The sequence below is a fragment of the Palaemon carinicauda genome, chromosome 2 (genome assembly GCF_036898095.1).
Source record: "Palaemon carinicauda isolate YSFRI2023 chromosome 2, ASM3689809v2, whole genome shotgun sequence".
NCBI classification, from domain to species: domain Eukaryota; kingdom Metazoa; phylum Arthropoda; class Malacostraca; order Decapoda; family Palaemonidae; genus Palaemon; species Palaemon carinicauda.
The window spans coordinates 36,706,271-36,723,663 of NC_090726.1; the positions used below are offsets into that span (position 1 = coordinate 36,706,271).

Genomic DNA, 17,393 nt, shown 5'->3' on the forward strand with positions numbered 1-17,393 from the left:
AACTTTAACAAAACAAGAGGAAGAGAAATTGGATAGAATAGTGTGCCCGAGTGTACCCTCAAGCAAGAGAACTCTTCCAAGACAGTGGAACACCATGGTACAAAGGCTATGGCACTACCAAAGACTAGAGAACAATAGTTTGATTTTGGAGTGTCCTTTTCTAGAAGAGCTTAGTGGGCATTTGCCAAAGATGAGTTTTCAGATGCCTTGGAAAGTCAAAGGGTTAACTTGTATTACAAGCAACAATTTGCTTTATGTTTTGTTAATTTATATAAGTGCAATGCATCCTCATGTATCCTTTGTTGAATTATGATAGTAAAGTATTATGATAAAATATTCACTGAAGATTCTCCTAACTGCGGCTGCTAAACTGGAAGAACCTGGGAAAATATTTTAGGGAATGTTGCCTCAAAGACTAAAAGGTTTCTCCGCAGTCAGAAAAAAAAGTTTGAGGTTGGCATTTAGTCATTAATTTTAACAAGCTAAGTGGCTGTTAAAAGAAACTATTTTGGTGTTTAATTTCAATACGGAAAATTAATATTGAGTAGAGTTGAACTTGTTTCATTAGATGATGTTATGATATTGTAACGTTAAAGAGCTTTTTGAGGTTAAACTACTGTGTTGTCTCCTAGGGCTTTCCTGTTCAAGGCTAGAATAGGGAATCCAATACGGCCTGATTATCAAAGAAATACTGTTTCCCATGCTCTAGGGTTAATGTATCAATATTCAAAGCATGAACTGTGTGTGTAGGAGAAACCCACAAGTTTTGGCTTATTTGAACTCGCCGCGGCACTCAGCAGCTGAAAGACGTCACACATGGTGTCATAGAAAGGAACCATACTCTACTATTTCCGGCGTACCTACATTACAACAAATCCTCAACCACCATTTGTGTTGTGTCACTGATGTGATAACATCATTCTTATCTGGTCGTTTAACCTGATCACTTTCAAGAACAATATTAAATCCAGTACCCTAATTCAGGTTTTTCTTCCTTTTGGGATTTAATTAATGAATAAAATTCATGCTTGGTTAAGTGGCAGCATTCCAGTAATTGTATGTTTGCTTGCCTTTGTTAAGCAGGTCACCGAATCAGTCGGTTATGATAATGTTTACTCATGTCTTTCCCTTTCCAGTAGGGCTTGGTTCATGCCCTTTATACTTTAGTTGCTCTGTTTCCTATAATTCACAGTACATTCCGTTATACATTAACTCTCCACAACATGTTGTCTCTTAGTTCATATTAGTAGTGTCTTTAAAAAGGGGGTTTGTTTGTTATTCATTACTCAGGCATCTCTAGCTACATGTAGGCTAGCATAACCTTATTGTAGATTATTGAGCTGGGTTAATGGTGAATTTTATTACATTAATTGTACAGTAACTGCATTTACTTGTCTTCCCTAATTTAGCCTTAGTAAGGTTAGTTTAGTGGGATTAGTCTACTTATTTAGCTGTAGCACAGCGGTCTTAAAACCTAGTTGATAGAGAGTATTCACACTTAATAATTATATTGAAATACTGTATTTGATATTCTAGGGGGAGATGTTCCCATCCTCTTACAAATGGGGTATATCACCGAGAGTGTTGGCTAGTCAGTCAGCCATTCTTACAAGTAGTTCTCATTCCAAATTCATCTGGGTATTAGAGAGAGAGAAGAGAGGTATGATAAAGTCATATATTGTGTGAATCTCTTCATATTTAAGAAGGGGTTGGTGACAGGAAATTAGCTGACCTAGAGTATGCTGATGACGCTGTCCTTATTAGAAGAACATCACAGGACTTGCAAAGCTTGCTTACCAGAATGCATGAAATATAATGAGGTTGGGCACCAGATAAATAGAAGAAAGACAGAGATGATGAGGACGGTGGCTCCTCAACATCCGGATCTCGGTATTGATAATGTTTCTTTAAATATGTATGACTCTTTCAAAATTTTAGGTGTGATTCTCGACAGTAAATTTACTTTTGAGAAACATATAAGGTCTGTGTCTTCTTCAATTGCACAAAAAATAGGCTTATTGAGAAAGTCTTTCAAGATTTTCGGTGATCAATCTATTCTGAAGAAGTGTTTTAATTCTTTCATTCTACCTTGTTTTGAGTATTGTTCTCCTGTCTGGTGTTCAGCTGCTGATTCTCATCTTAATTTGTTGGACAGAAACTTACGGTCTATTAAATTTCTTATTCCTGATCTAGATATTAATCTCTGGCACCGTCGTTCAATTAGTTCATTATGCATGTTGCATAAGATTTTTCATAACTCTGACCATCCTTTACAGTCATATCTCCCTGGACAATTCTATCCTGTTCGTAATACTAGGCATGCAGTTAATTCTAATAGCCAGGCCTTCTCCATCACGAGGCTCAATACTACGCAGTACTCTAGAAATTTTATTCCAGCTGTGACCAAGTTGTGGAATGATCTTCCTAATCGGGTGGTTGAATCAGTAGAACTTCAATAGTTCAAAGTTGGAGCAAATGCTTTTTTGTTGACCAGGCGGACATGAGTCTTTTTATAGTTTATTTATGACATATTTGTTTTTGATGTTGTTAATAGTTTATATATGACATGTCTGTTTTGACGTTGTTACTTATTTTAGAATGATTTATTGTTAATTTGTTCTCTTCATTTATTTATTTCCTTATTTCCTTTCCTCACTGGGCTATTTTTCCCTGATGAAGCCCCTGGGCTTATAGCATCTTGCTTTTCCAACTAGGGTTGTAGCTTGGATAGTAATAATAATAATATAGAATATGCAATGGAAGATGAAATATTATTGCAAGGAGAAAGGATTAATTAGGTGGAATCATTTAAATATTTGAGAACTATGATCTCTAATACAGGAACTTTAGAATTTGAGTTTAATGAAAGATTAAAAAAAGCAAATCAGACAGTGGCTAGGTTAAGTAAAATTTTGAAATCAAATTGCCTGAAATTGCATATAAAAATCAGGCTATATACCAGTTTAGTGAGATTGGTGTTACTGTTTGGACATAAGTCTTGGTGTGACAATGAAACAATATCCAACAGATTTTGTAAATTTGAGAATAAAGCCCTCAGAAGAATATTGGGAGTTAAATGGCAGGACATGATTAGAAATGAAACTAGAAGAGAGATTACTCAAGTGCCATATATGGATGAGATCATGATGAGGTGTAGATGGAGATGATTTGGGCATGCTCTTTGCACTTCCCAAGTGAGGTTAGTTCACCAAACTTTCACCTGGGCTCCACAAGTCATTAGAAGATGTGGAAGACCCAGACCTACATGGCTGAGGACTATGAAGCGTGAGGTAGGGGATGATGAATGGAGAAGTGTTGATTTAAAAGCTCAAGATAGAGATGACTGGCAAAATCTAACAGAGTTCCTTTGTGTCAATAAACATGGGAGGAGATGATGATGAGACTCGCTGTAGTAGTTGTTCTCACCACCTTTGGTCTGCTAACTGTGAATTTGTATGATATTGGGTCTTAGATGGATCATCAATTGTCTTACTGAAGGGAATATCTTAGATAAGTGGGTATTCGGGTGAGCCTGTCTCACTTAACCTGGTGGTCATTATGGGAAATGGTTGGGAGATTTCCTATCCCTTTGCAGTGATTTTTATTATGTTAGTTTTTTAATCCAAAGTATTTCTATTATAGGACGAGTTACATTAAACCTAGATGCATCTGGGTTAGATGTTATAACCTGGCTAACCTGAAATGAGATCATGAATTTTGTCAGGTGCATCGTGATTGTTCTGCTAATTGGGACAGGGCTTGGTACCCTGAAAAATGTTTCCTTTGTTTGGAGTGGATCACTTTTGCTCAAGATTAGGATCCTGAGGTGGAACGCCAAAGAGCCAATGCTGTTTTCCTCTTTTCTATGTAGATGAAAGGATTTTTTAAGATTGTTGGGCCTTCTGAGTACCTGTATTTACCCAGAAAGGATCTCGGAGATCTCATTACCTTGACATTCCAATTTCAGCAGTTAAGGGTTTCAGAAATGAGGTCCTAGTGGACCATTCTCCTATTCATTTTGTTGACTTTTGATCTGGGGATGATCTAAACTCTGCTGAGGAGGAAGCCTTACTGCTGGGTTTCTCAGAAGAGCTTTTATGTTGCATGAGGAAGTATCCCTTTGAGGACATCCCAACAACCACTTCATTGCTTAGGTTAGATCTAGGTCAGAGTTCTATTAAGCAGGTTACCATTCCCATCTGGATTTGGTATGTTTGCATCCCCTGTGGACATCTAACTGAAAGCTAGAATAGTAGAGGTATCAATCTGCTCTTTCTGCGCTTAGTTCGCTCAGGGTGTAGCCATCCAGGTACTGCTGACCTGTCTGTTGATTCCTTCGTGTTCCAGCCTGGGGATTCGGTAGTGGGTGGGTCTTCAAGTTACCAGCTTCCAAAGAAAGCTCCTATGAGAATTCTTCCTTCCAGTTCTTTGGATTCTGCTGTTGCTGGGCTTTTGGATAACCAGCTTCCAAGGGAAACTCGAAGGGAGCCCTCTTCCATTCCTGAAGATTTGGCTATTGCTGGACCTCTGGGTTATCAGCTTGCAAGAAAGACTTCAATGGAGGTTATTCTTTTTGGCTCTAAGGATTCAGTTGTGGCTGGGCATTTGAGTTTCCAGCTTTGGAAGAACGTTCTAGTTGGAGTTTTCCCTTCTGTTCCAAGAATTGCAGGCTTGTTAGTGATTGGGGATGTGACAGGGGCTTCCACCAGGGATGATGAGGACGGGTATTTAGTAGGTAACCCTTCGCTGTCCCGTGATGGATGTGCATTCTAGCCTGAATCAGATGTTTTTGGCATAAGTACTGTACATTGATTTCCCATTTGATGGTACTGAGTTTGAAAACTTGGTAGCATTTCCAGACTCATGGTCGAGATTCAAAGATCCATCTCCTAGAGCATGTCCCCCCTTACTTATTTTTTGTCTTAAGATACTGTAGTATAACTGACAGGCTTTATTGAGAAATTTGATTTGAAGCAAGCGTGGAAAGTCACTGCACATTGAAGTTAGATATATTGGTTAATTAAGTGACAAGTGACTAAAGGAATACAGTATATAAAAAGTAAAGGACATAAGCATGATATTTAGGGAGGCTACAAAATTTTGTGATGCTTCCTACTTTATAGTAGCAAGTCACTCCGGAGAGGGTGTCTATATAACTTTATGTGGTATTTTCTCCATTAATAAATTTGGTCCTGTGCACAGCTCTTTTGCATAGATTGTATTAAAAAAATAAACGTAGTTTTTAATCACTTGTGTAATGCATGAATTCAGTAGAATAGAATTGAAATGACATTACTGCCTCAGTAGTCATTCAGCCTGAGTTTTTCTCCGTATTGATATTTTATGTTGTCATATATTTGGTTTGATGTCTTTAGTTCTATATAACATTGTAAATTTTGGTGGTTTAACTTGCTCTAAAACTATATTCATTGCAGGGGAGGAAGGAGAAGAGGAAACACAAGTTACGAGTGGTAAAATTTTTGATCCGGATTTGATGCCAGCTGTGAATGTCAAGTGCCCATCTAATTTGTCTTCACTAGAGGAGGAAGAGGTATGTACTGTACTGCACCAGCTTTAGGTGGTAAAATATTCTAAGTGGCAAATTCTATTCTCAATTTTCATGAAATGTATTGATAAAAAAAAAAAAGTCAAAGGTCAATGGAAATTATCCAGCTCCCAAGTCAAAACTCAGTTATGAAAATTTATGGTCACAAGTACCAAAGCTTCATGCACTGTTTATTTATCACTCAGTATCCGAGTTGTCGTCTGATTCTGATTCACCATTTTCACATTCACCTTGGGGTGTGTTGGGGTTCATGCATTTAACAGGTAGACACTGAAATAAAATGAGTAACGTACATGATAGTTCAAGTTTTTAACAAGCAACTGCACCTTTAATTCCACTTTTTTTTTTTTTTTTTTCTTTTTTTACATTTCCAATGTTCTGTTTTGTGCAAACCCCATGGAAGTTGGTCATCTGACATTCAAATAAGTTCCAGACTGTTGTCCTTCAGTGTCTGACCATGACCAACTGGTTGTGGTGCACTGATATACTTTACATTACTGTAGAAGACACCTATGATGGACAGCTGCCTGATAATTAGTCCTCTGTAGATGATCCTTATAGAAATATTGGGTTTGTGGCAGGAATTAGTCATTGATATATCAGTCAAAGCATGTTGTTTCTAGTAGTATTGGCAAGGGTACACGATTTGAGCCCATAAATCACTCGGACAAAGGTAGAACTCTCGATTGTTGGAAAAGTACCTTTACAAAATAAGTTAGTGCCAAACTTAGTAAAACAGTTTGCAAATTCATCCATTTTCAGAATGAAATCCAATACTTGATTTTTCCCTTTAATTTGAATGCACTAATTGAGTCACTACCAGAGAACACATGCAGGCTAAGAATGGCCTTTTATTCCCCTACTGTGTATTTTCTTCATCATTGTTTCCTCCTACGCCTATTGACGTAAAGGGTCCAGTTAGATTTCGCCAGTCGTCTCTGTCGAGCTTTTAATTCAATACTTTCCCATTCATCATCTACTTTGCACTTCATAGTCCTCAACCATGTAGGCCTGGGTCTTCCAACTCTTCTAGTACCTTGTGGAACCCAGCTGAACATTTGGTGGACTAATCTCTTTTGGGGAGTGTGAAGAGTATGCCCAAACCATCACCATCTACCCCTCATCATGATCTCATCCACAGATGGCACTTGAGTAATCTCTCTTACAGTTTCATTTCTAATCCTGTCCTGCCATTTAACTCCCAATATCCTTTTGAGGGCTTTGTTCTCTAATATACTAAATCTATTAGAGATTGTTTCATTGTCATACTATGACTCATGTCCATAAAGTAACACTGATCTCACTAAACTGATATATAGTCTGATTTTTTATGTAATTTCAGGTGATTTGATTTCCAAATTTTACTTAACCTAGCCATTGTTTGATTTGCTTTTTTTAATCTTTCACTAAACTCTAAATCTAAAGACCCTGTGTTGGAGGTCATAGTTCCAAAATACTTAAATGATTCTACCTCATTAATCCTTTTTTCCTTCCACAATGATATTTCATCTTCATTGCATACTCCGTTCTCATCATTTCTATTTTTCTTCTATTTATCTTGAGCCTAACCTCGTGTGATATTTCATGCCTTCTGGTAACCAAGCATTGCAAATCCTGTGGTGTTCTGCTAACAAAGACATCATCATCAGCATACTATAGATCTGCCAAATTCTTATCACCAATCCAGTCCAATCCTTCTCCATCATCTCTTACTGTTGTATCCATTACAAAATCCATGAGGAGGAAAAACAACATAGGTGACAAGACATTCCCTTGGAGTACTCCGCTGTTCACTTGAAATTCATTTGATAAGACTCCATTAATATTAACTATGCACTTGCTATGCTCATGAACAGACTTAATCAAATTTACATATTTAAGAGGAATTCCATAATAATGCAGGACTCTCAACAAAATTGACTGGTGTACACTATCAAAGGATTTTTCATAGTCCACAAATTCCATCAAAAGGGCATTTCTGTATTCTACGCATTGCTTTACAACGTCTCTAAATGAAAATTTCAGCTGTACAACTTCTACCATTTTGAAATCCTGCTTGTTCATCTCTTAACTTTTCATCAATCTTTCTCCCCCAGGCTCATTAGAATAAGCATACTATATATTTTCATAACTGACGTAAGTGTGATGCCTTTATAATTATTGCATTCAGTCAGGTCTCCTTTTTTTGCCATTTTTACCAACATTCCTAACTTCCTTTCATTAGCTTTTGTCTACATACCACATTCTACAAAATAATCTTTGTAAGTATTTGGGGGGGTCACTTCATTTTCAGCCTGCATCATCTCAGCAGTCATTCCATCATAGTCAGGGGCTTTCCAGCTCTTGAGTTTTTTAATGATAGCTTTGACTTCAAACACACTGAATTCATTCATCAGCTTCAGGTATATCATTCAAATTATTCCCTTCATATCTCCTATTTATAACCTCACTAAAGCGTTCCGTGTAACGTTTTCTTTCTTCATCTGTAATTATGATGATGTCTCACAGGAATTTCAATTCAGGAGAGGGGGTTCCCAGCCCCCTCGTCCCGTCCCTTTTAGTCGCCTCTTACGACACGCAGGGATAACGTTGGCGCTATTCTAATTGTTTTATGCCCCCGAGGTCCCCCCCCCTTTTTTTTTTTTTTTGTTTTTTTTGTTTTTTGTTTTTGTTTCTTGTTGATGTCGGCTACCCCCCAAAATTGGGGGAAGTGCCTTTGGTATATGTATGTATGTATCTGTAATTATATCAGATCCATTTCTTTTTATGGGTATATGCTTCCTCTTTGCCTCAGTAGAGATTCCATTGATAATTCTATGAGTGATTCTTACACCATAGCCACTCCCTGAATTCATAGCTTTGTCAGCCTTATCTGCTTTACTGTCTAAATATTCTCTCCACTCATTCCTACCGTTTCTTTTGATGTCACTCTCAATACTGGCATACTTAGCTCAACAATCAGTTTCTGTCTTTGTCTCCTTTTTACAGTATAGTATCTCATGTATCATTTGATATTCATGGCTTTCTCCTTGTAACTGTATGTCCCAAAACTTCACTACCAACTGACTGATATATGTTTTTAATATCACACCATTCTTCATTAATTGTCTGCTCTTTGCCCCTTAAAGTCTCTAAGACTGCAAATTGATTCCTACATTTAATTGTATGTACTGTGTTGAAATAATAGATTTTACTTTTAAAATGTTGTTATTGAACTATGGCCCGATTGCTGACGTAGCCGTGTTAGGTAAAATGTACTGTCTTTAGAGAATTGTCTGTTTTTACTTTTATGCCAACATACAGTAGTACAAAAAATTCCATGATGTTTTGCGCAATTATTCTTCGTTTGATAAGAATAGTGAGAATGGATAGTATAGGGACTGTACAAGTATTTCTTATTAAAGTTAGGGACTGCTGTATGGTTTAATAAATTTTAGAAATTTTACAAGATGAAATTTCTGACTTATGCTTCGTTTATAATATATGTTTTTAAAGTGTAAAAATTTTTTACATTTTCAGATTGTTGTATGGGTTGATCCACTTGATGGTACTGCAGAATTTACGCAAGGTATAGTGAATTTCATATATTAGTTTTTATTGAATCTGATGGGTATCTGATATACTGTACAGTACTGTATTCCTTTTTCTTTGCCATTTTACAAATGTAAATATTTTAGGTCTTTAAGAATTTTGAAGGCCAGAAATAAGTGTAAAAACATCAAATTTCACATGTTTTCATTCGTACGTACAAATGAGTGAGCATGAGGTCCATATTAACCAGAAATCGAGCTGGAAGTAAATCTACCAGCCTTCCATGTTGATAAAGAGATATTGACTGAGTATGCGTGGAATGCTTTGTGGAATTTAGAACCTGTACTAAGGTTAGATGCCATCCATTACATATTGTTCTTCCCCCACAGGTTTTATTTGGAAGATTACGAAAACTGTGATAGGAATATATTAATGTGACTGTTTTGATTGAGAATTCTTGGTATGCAAAGTATTTCACAATGGCATTGAACTGCCTACCTATCCGCGCCAAGACTCCTGGCTTCTGGGAGGAAGGACACTGGTGACTGGTAAAATACATGAGCATATGCTACTGGGGTCTAAGCGATCGATGTCAGGCGGGCAGCAGATCGGGACTACGGTCTACCCTAAAGCCAAAGCAAAGTTCTTCGAAAAGAAGGCAACCGTGCTTACCCCATACAAAAAATGGGGAAAAAACCCCATTTATAGAAAAAGTAAATGAGATAAGGTAACTTGTTGGGTTTAAATTTAACTTGCATATTGCAATGCATCTTATCTTGCTGTTTAGAAGCCCGTATTAGATGAAGAATATCTATTTTCGTGGATTAATTTTACTGAAATTAATAACAAGTTTATTTAATGTCTGGAAGCTTTAGTTGGCAATAGGCTTGTTATCAACATGTCCCTTTTTCTGGAAAATTATAGTTATTTGGTCTACATTGCTACAGAGTTTGAAGTTTTATTTTTCAAAAGACTAACTTGATTCATTCTTCAAGTGTTGCATTTCTTACAGCATTGTGGTTCTTGAATGTCTTTCATTTCATAATTTCACCTTATCTCTTGTATAATATGCCTTTGTTGCCTATTGGTTTTGCCACTTTCCTTGACATTTTTTTTTTCTTGGTCATTTATTGATCGAATGTACAGAGCATTTATTTTTTCCTAGTTTATCCTGATAACCAAAAGGGCATGTAACAGGAATTTATGGTGGGTTATGTAACATATGCTTTGGAACCAGACTTAAAGGATGATCAATGATGAAGACATTTGACCAGAATTAGCAATAACTTGTAGGTCTTTAAGTCAGTGATCCAATAAAAGAAAAGCAATGACTTAGTAGGTTTGAACTGTCAAGATAAAGAGGAATGATGGTAAAAGACTGACAGCCACTGAATGTCAACCTGGTGATTGGATGATTAACAACTGATAAAAGTCGTTAAATGCTGTGGAATCATTTAAGAGCAAGGTTGACCATCCAGGGTTTTCAAATATGCAGTGACTGACCAATCGTATTAAGTTCATTTGAATTCCTGAGAATTACACAACTGCTTTAATTACATTTTATACATTCCATATAGAAAGCGAACAAAGGACTGAAGTAATTTCCTAGGCGGCAAATAAAAGGGATTTTGACAAAGGAAAAATCTATTTCTGGGGAGATACCTGTGATGCCCGGTGAAAGAGTCCTTCTTAACACTTTTCTGAGAAAAGTGTTAAGAAGGACTCTTTCACCGGGCGTCACAGGTTGACCCAGAAAAGCCTAGTAGAAAAAGAGAAATCAACAGATAGCATTGAAAGTTCTTGTGATTTGTTAGATGCAGTTTTTAACTTAATTCCAGTAAGTCTTGACTGTCATTCTTACAAGGATGACAGAATTTGACAGATTCTCAAGTTACATTATGAGCATTAAAGAGTCATACTAGGATGTGGAGGTGAGACTGATTTGGTAACAGCGTTTAGGTAAGAAACAAATCAAGAGGAAAGACGAATGGTTATGACTGAGGTCTTGATGAAACTACCTGGAATATATTGACTTTTTGGGATATGCAACTTTTCACAGTTTTTGATACCATCAGTACTATCTCTATGAATTCTTTTCTCCTGTTAAGCAGAAACAATAATTGAATTTTCCTATTTAGGTGAACACTATTGGAAGCTGATTAGTTCCAATTCTCCACATTAACCCTTTTACCCCCAGGCTCTTTGGAAATTTCCAACCCTTAACCCCCAAGGGGTTATTTTTTTCCCAGCACATTATGCAGTATATTTTTTTTAAATTGCGCTAACAGCCTTAATTTTTGTCATAGAGAGGTCAGGTTGGTCTCATTCTCTTGGAAAATGCCTGAATTTTTTCAAAAAATTATCAAAAATATGAAAAAAAATTTTTATAGCATTTTTTTGCAAGGACGTACCGGTACGTCCATGGGGTTAAAGGGATGGGTTTTGTGAAACGTACCAGTACGTCCTTTGGGGGTAAAAGGGTTAAGTTTAGGAAAATTGTTACTGCTTAGCTTGTGTGGTTCAGTGATTACTGTATCTCTAATCCCAAACTCCCAAAGTCTTTGCCTGCATTTTCTTTTCCTAGTTGTTATTACCTTCCTTTCTTTTGGAATAAGGCAATTTTGATCCATTCACTGAAGCCACACTGTTCTTCTCTTTCAGTTCCTATTTTCTCTAGGTTATACTGGAAAACAGTGCAGTACAGTAATTATTTTTCAGTTCTAAATGGCTTTTGTACTTTAAAAGGAAAGAAGGCCAAATCTTGAAAGAATTGGTGCCAAATCCTCCTTTGCTAACATAGAAGATTGGGCTGCATCTTTCAATTTTTATTGTCTCCAGGTTGCACTGGTAAACAGTAATTGGTGTCTAGCTCTAATGACTTTTTTACTTCAAGATTAAAAGAAAAGACCTTTGTATGTGTGAAAGAAAGTAAAACATTTTATCAAAGATTTGATACCCAAGCCTACTTTCTAATATAACAGATTGAACTGATCTCATGCAAGTGAGTGGTACAATAAGGTAAAGTTTATTTTATTTATCCAGAGAGAGTGGAAGAAAAGGTGCAGGAATTGATATCAAATAAAGTACCAAGCTCGACTCAGTATGATAGAAGAATGACGATCACCAGAAATTGAAGCAGCTTTTGAATTTTGGAATAAACTTGACAGTAAATTGAAAGGAGCATTCATTGAAACTTACTTTGGCTGTGATACAATATCAGTAATCCTATATTGAATGTGTACGGTTTTTTTTTCTCTGTAAATACTAGGCATAAACTTGTATTTACATTAGTAAAGTTTTTTTTGCTAAAGATCTGCTGTTGGTGGATGATATACCATACAAAAAGGAAAAGAACTCTGGTGTGTGATGCTCTGCTCTGGTCTGTTTGTGTTTTATTAGGTGAAGGGTATAATGTATGTTTATTAATTCTTTATAAGTGAATTCAATTTACTGTAGGAGTCCAAGTTCTATCCTGTTCACTTGGAGGAATTACTGTATATTCTTCCTTAAGTAAAGAGAAGAACTGCCACGATTACAGTGTAGATACTGTAAATAATTTTCTGACTATTGGATGAGAAATCATCTTGTTTTTCTGTATGGGAACTGAACAGGTAAAGTAAATGAAACTATTAAATGTTCTGACAACAACGTGGAATATGTTACTGGTGGGAGGAGATCAAGAGGTAGACCACGTAAACGCTGGAGGGATGGAATTGAAGAGATTCTGACAAAGAACAACATGCCAACAATTGAACAGCTGAGAAGAGAGGGAATTTTTGAAAACAGAATTGAGTGGAGAAGACAACTGATTCCACTGACAGGCTGAAAGCCTACCTGGGAGTGAAAGTGAAGTGAAGGTGAAGTGTGAAAAGTTATGAAAGAAAATATTTTCCACAGCAAAATGACCTTCGGATTGTCTAAATATTCCTGAAATGTAAATGAAAACGCATAGATTTAAAAAAGGGATTTTGACGAAGGAAAAATCTATTTCTGGGCGAGAGACCCGTGTCGCCCAGTGAAATGCTCCTCTAGCACCATTTCTAAGGTATATAACTGCTATATATTACCAGAGAAAAAATTGCATAGGGATGCCAGGTTGAACCCAGCTCGCTCACCTATAAAAGGTGTCGATATATAATACTGGGGCGTGATAAATCACAACCAGAGGCCTCGCACCATTTAGATATCTCCTGTCAAAATCCCCGAACAGCGAGGTGCCGTTCAACGTCCCCTACTACTAACAATCCCACGCCAGTGACGTCACTCCTTTTTAGCACGCAATTTACAGTAATGGCCGTTTTTTACCTTGTGTGTGTATTTACCGGGTTTTTCTGGAAAAAAAATTTTTCTCGCAATTCAGAGTCCATACATCCTTTGCATAATAAAGAATAAGACTTGTATGCTTTGGATTAGATTCATTAGAACATATAAGCTTTAGCAAAATACAAGATGATACTTTTGTTAATCAATGCAGTACAGTACTGTATTTGAAATTATTTTATGGATAAGGATATTAAACAAAATGCAAAACAAGAACAGGTAAGTGTAGATGAAAAACTTTAATATTTCTTAGCTGTAATGTTTTGATATAAAACCATGCAGAATAGGAGGGACTACATACTGTGCAGTATATTATGTTGTACTTTTGTCACAACCCCATATTTTTATATAAATTTTCTTGCCATTATTGCCAGGTGCCTAGACAGAGAACATGCTTATGTGGGATTGAAGAATTTTGATTGTGATAATATTTTTTTTTGTAAGGTATATCATAACTCAACTTTAATTGTTCATGATGCAGGGAAATTTTTTTAGCCACCTTTGTCTCTGATTTATAATTTTTGCTCTTGAACATAGTATACAAGTGATTCAAAGATTAAAAAATGCTACAATTAGTGGACATTGCCATGGAAAATTTTAAAGATATCTCATTAGTTAGTGAGTCGATAAAAATTATGTATTTTGTGAGTTTTTTTACACCAGAAGGAACGGCTAATACAGTACTTCAAACCTCTCTCTATCATTACTAGTGGAAAGACATCTTTCCTTAGATTTTTAAGAGCGTTATGCTTTTGATGTTGGTGGACCACCCATTTCTAGAGATCAGTGTATGTTATACCAGAGAATTTCAAAGTACTGGATGAAGATTTTATGGTGGCACAGTAAGGTTCTAAAGAAGTTATAAAAACTTCTTTAGAATTATAAGATTGACTTAGTATCTCTGAAGTATATTTTCAATTAGGACATGGTGGTTCATCTTCAACCTAAATCATCTCCAAAAGTTTGGCCGGATAAATTAAGCCTTCAGCATGGAGAGAATGAAAGACAGCATAGTCTTGAAAGATTCTTTAGTCTCCTATTTCCAATCAAGCTTCTGTAAAGGGACTGTGTTTCAGTTTTTGTTGTGTTTCAATTTCACAACTATGCCTGGGATTTGTTCATTCACGTAGACAAACATTTTCCTTAAAAATAGAGAATGTCTTCAGCAGAGTTGGAACTACCATTGAAATCATTAAAGAGGTAGTTAACAACATGTGGTGAGTGTGGGTGAGTAGAACCGCCCATTCTCTAATCAAAGACTTCACCTTTTGCTTTGGCAACATTGAGTATGATCATGCTGTTGTGTCCTATCTAAGGTTGAGTACCGTAATCTTTTTCTTATACTTTTTAGTTAGAATGGTTCGTATTGGCTTTGTGTTGATGAAATGAAGCAGGGATGTAATCGTAGGTTGGACAATGCATTAGTTTATGGCTAAACTGGTGATAAATTAATTAATTCTGCACCTCATGAGTATGGTTGTATACAATTGCAGAGTATCCCCATTTACTGAGTGTAGATTGAGACCTTCAGTTAAAGGTGGGCGTATTCTTTGACAAAGGGGAAGGCCAAGTTTCTTGGCAATGCTGGAGAGACTGTTTAGCACTTATTGCTCCTCACTGAGTTCACCATTTTCTGAAGCTTCTGGGTATATGCCCTAGTTTGGTCCTAGGGAAATATGCGTCGGGAGTAGAGAAAATTCACATGTGTGTCAGGAAGTTTCTTTAGGTTTTGTAGATTTTAGGGTGATTTCAAAACTCCATTATGTGTAGGAATCTCTTCCTTGAAGACCACCAATGATGAGTGACCTAAGTATGGCCTGGGTGGCTGGCTTGTCTACCTTGGTAGTCAGACTAGTCTGAGATGCACGGTCCTATGTAGAGCTGTAGACTCTTGCCATTAGCTAAGTGTTTGGAGGAGCTTGGGTGCTCTCCTTCACCTTTTTACATTGATGGTGAATAACATTCCCTTGTCCGTTTTGGATACTTTGGTTTCCCGAATTGAGAAAATGTCATCTCTTGAGGACATAATTATGCGGTTGGTGGCCATAGATGAGAGACTGTTATGTGCTTATGGCACAGGTTTACTTTACACTGTGATTGATTGAGGTAAGGGTACTCTGTATTTCTTCTGTCTAGTTTGATGAGTGCCAGAGAATTTTCTCTCCCTGATGACGACCAGCTTGGTCCTTTATTGGCCCCAGTTATGTTGCTTGATGTGTCCTTTGACAGAACCAGTGAGGGAAGTAGATCTGAGCAAACTTCTGAGCCTTCATCTCTTTCGAGGGAAGAGGATGCTTAGGATTCTCTTGCCCTGAAGATACTGGATCTTGGCCCAGTATCAATAGAAGTAGCTAACCCAGAGTTAGAGTGGGCCTTTTTGGAGATTTTGTACTCATTCATCAATGTCATAAACTGGTTGTGATAACCATAGTGCCAGCTTTAGGTAGGCCCTCGGCCATGGGCGACCCTCGAGGGTCAAGACCATCTCTTGAGCTGCCAGGGTTGGATCTTGCATGTTGATCGTGAATTGATTTGATAATCAAATCTATGAATCATAGATTTCTCTGTCTTTCTGCCTGTCCAGTAAGATCCCATCGGAGGCAGTAAGGTTCTATGGACCAGAGTCTTCTGCAGTAAAGTGCAGAAGTCTTGTAGTAAGATCTTGTAAGTTAGATTTGGAAATTTATATGATTATTACAGGGGTTAATGACTATTTGGAATTGTTTTTTTCTTACAGATCGTAGGTTAAGGAGTAGTTCTATAATGATTGTTTCTATACATTACAAACAAATATTTCAACAGGTTTTAGTGTTTTAGTTCTATTTATATGTATCAAACAAAAATATTAATGGTTTAACATAATGTTCCTAGAAATCTAAGGTCACAAACTGGTAGCAGATATAAAAAATCTGCAACTTTTAAAATCTATCTTGGTATTTTACTTGTATTAAGCAGAACGTAAAATTATTGCAAAGAAGGCTCAGGGTTTCCCAGCATTTTCAAAGATTTATTTATTATCAATAATGTATGCAAATTGCATTGCACTAGAAATTTTCACAATGTATATTAACATGTAAATATCTTTTTTTATGAAAAACTATTATATTGATTGTGTTTGTATGAATTTAGCCCACAGGTTAGGAGAGCTACATCATTTAAGCCTGCGTGCGTTTGTAATGTTTGTTTGCATTCTTCAAGTTGATATTTTCATTCTAGTTTTCATGTGGACTTGCATTTAGTAGTTTTTACTTTTTTGTAAGTACTGTATTGTAGTACTCCATATAGTTAAATGCTTCTTTGACATGATTAGATATTTATTTATTTTATTTGTTTACAAAGTTACCCTTTTTTTGTAGTCTAACATGATTCAAAGTGTTCAGTTATTATAGTGAGTATTAAAGATCATGCAGGAGGGCTATGAATCAACTCAGTAATTATGAGGTATTTAAGCAACTACTGAATTTGAATGTGTCATTATTGTGTTTGTCACTAAAGTAGCCATGGATTGGTTATATTCTAAATGCATTGGTAAGGTATTAGACACTGCACTGTATTATACAGTAATGACTAACTTGGGAATTTTTCATACCATACAAAAGGAAGAAAACCAAAACCCCTTCTTGAAGAAATCTAGTCTCATTTCTTAGATTTTGGTGAGAATTGCATATTTATTTGTTGATTGAGTATTTACCCATTCCCTGATTATTATAATTTTCTCTGTAGTCACTCATATATTAAAAATCATGTCCACCCTTTGTGGCATCTCTGTAAACATTGTTGCAGAGGTTTCTGTCTTCTATTTTTACATTCTGTTTCTTCGGTGTCTAACTTCCTTAACTTTGTTGTGTTCTACACTTCTTCCCTCATTAGAGAATAAGTCCCATGTTTGTTGGAAAGTCCAACCTGTCAGTCTGATTAAAGTGTTTCTAATCTTATTTCTATGAAAGTGAAATCAAAAGTGACTTGTAGTTAACCC

The 17,393-nt window shown here is 36.4% G+C and overlaps 1 protein-coding gene across 3 annotated transcripts in view; it reads left to right on the forward strand.

The window, feature by feature from the left end:
• LOC137623887 (3'(2'),5'-bisphosphate nucleotidase 1) overlaps window positions 1–17,393 on the forward strand; it is a 131,604-nt gene that overhangs the window by 55,784 nt on the left and 58,427 nt on the right. For all 3 annotated transcript variants that reach the window (XM_068354686.1, XM_068354693.1, XM_068354691.1), the window contains exons 4-5: window positions 5,436–5,551; window positions 9,086–9,134. In XM_068354686.1, the coding sequence (XP_068210787.1) occupies window positions 5,436–5,551; window positions 9,086–9,134 (165 nt within the window). The remainder of the gene's footprint in view (window positions 1–5,435; window positions 5,552–9,085; window positions 9,135–17,393) is intronic.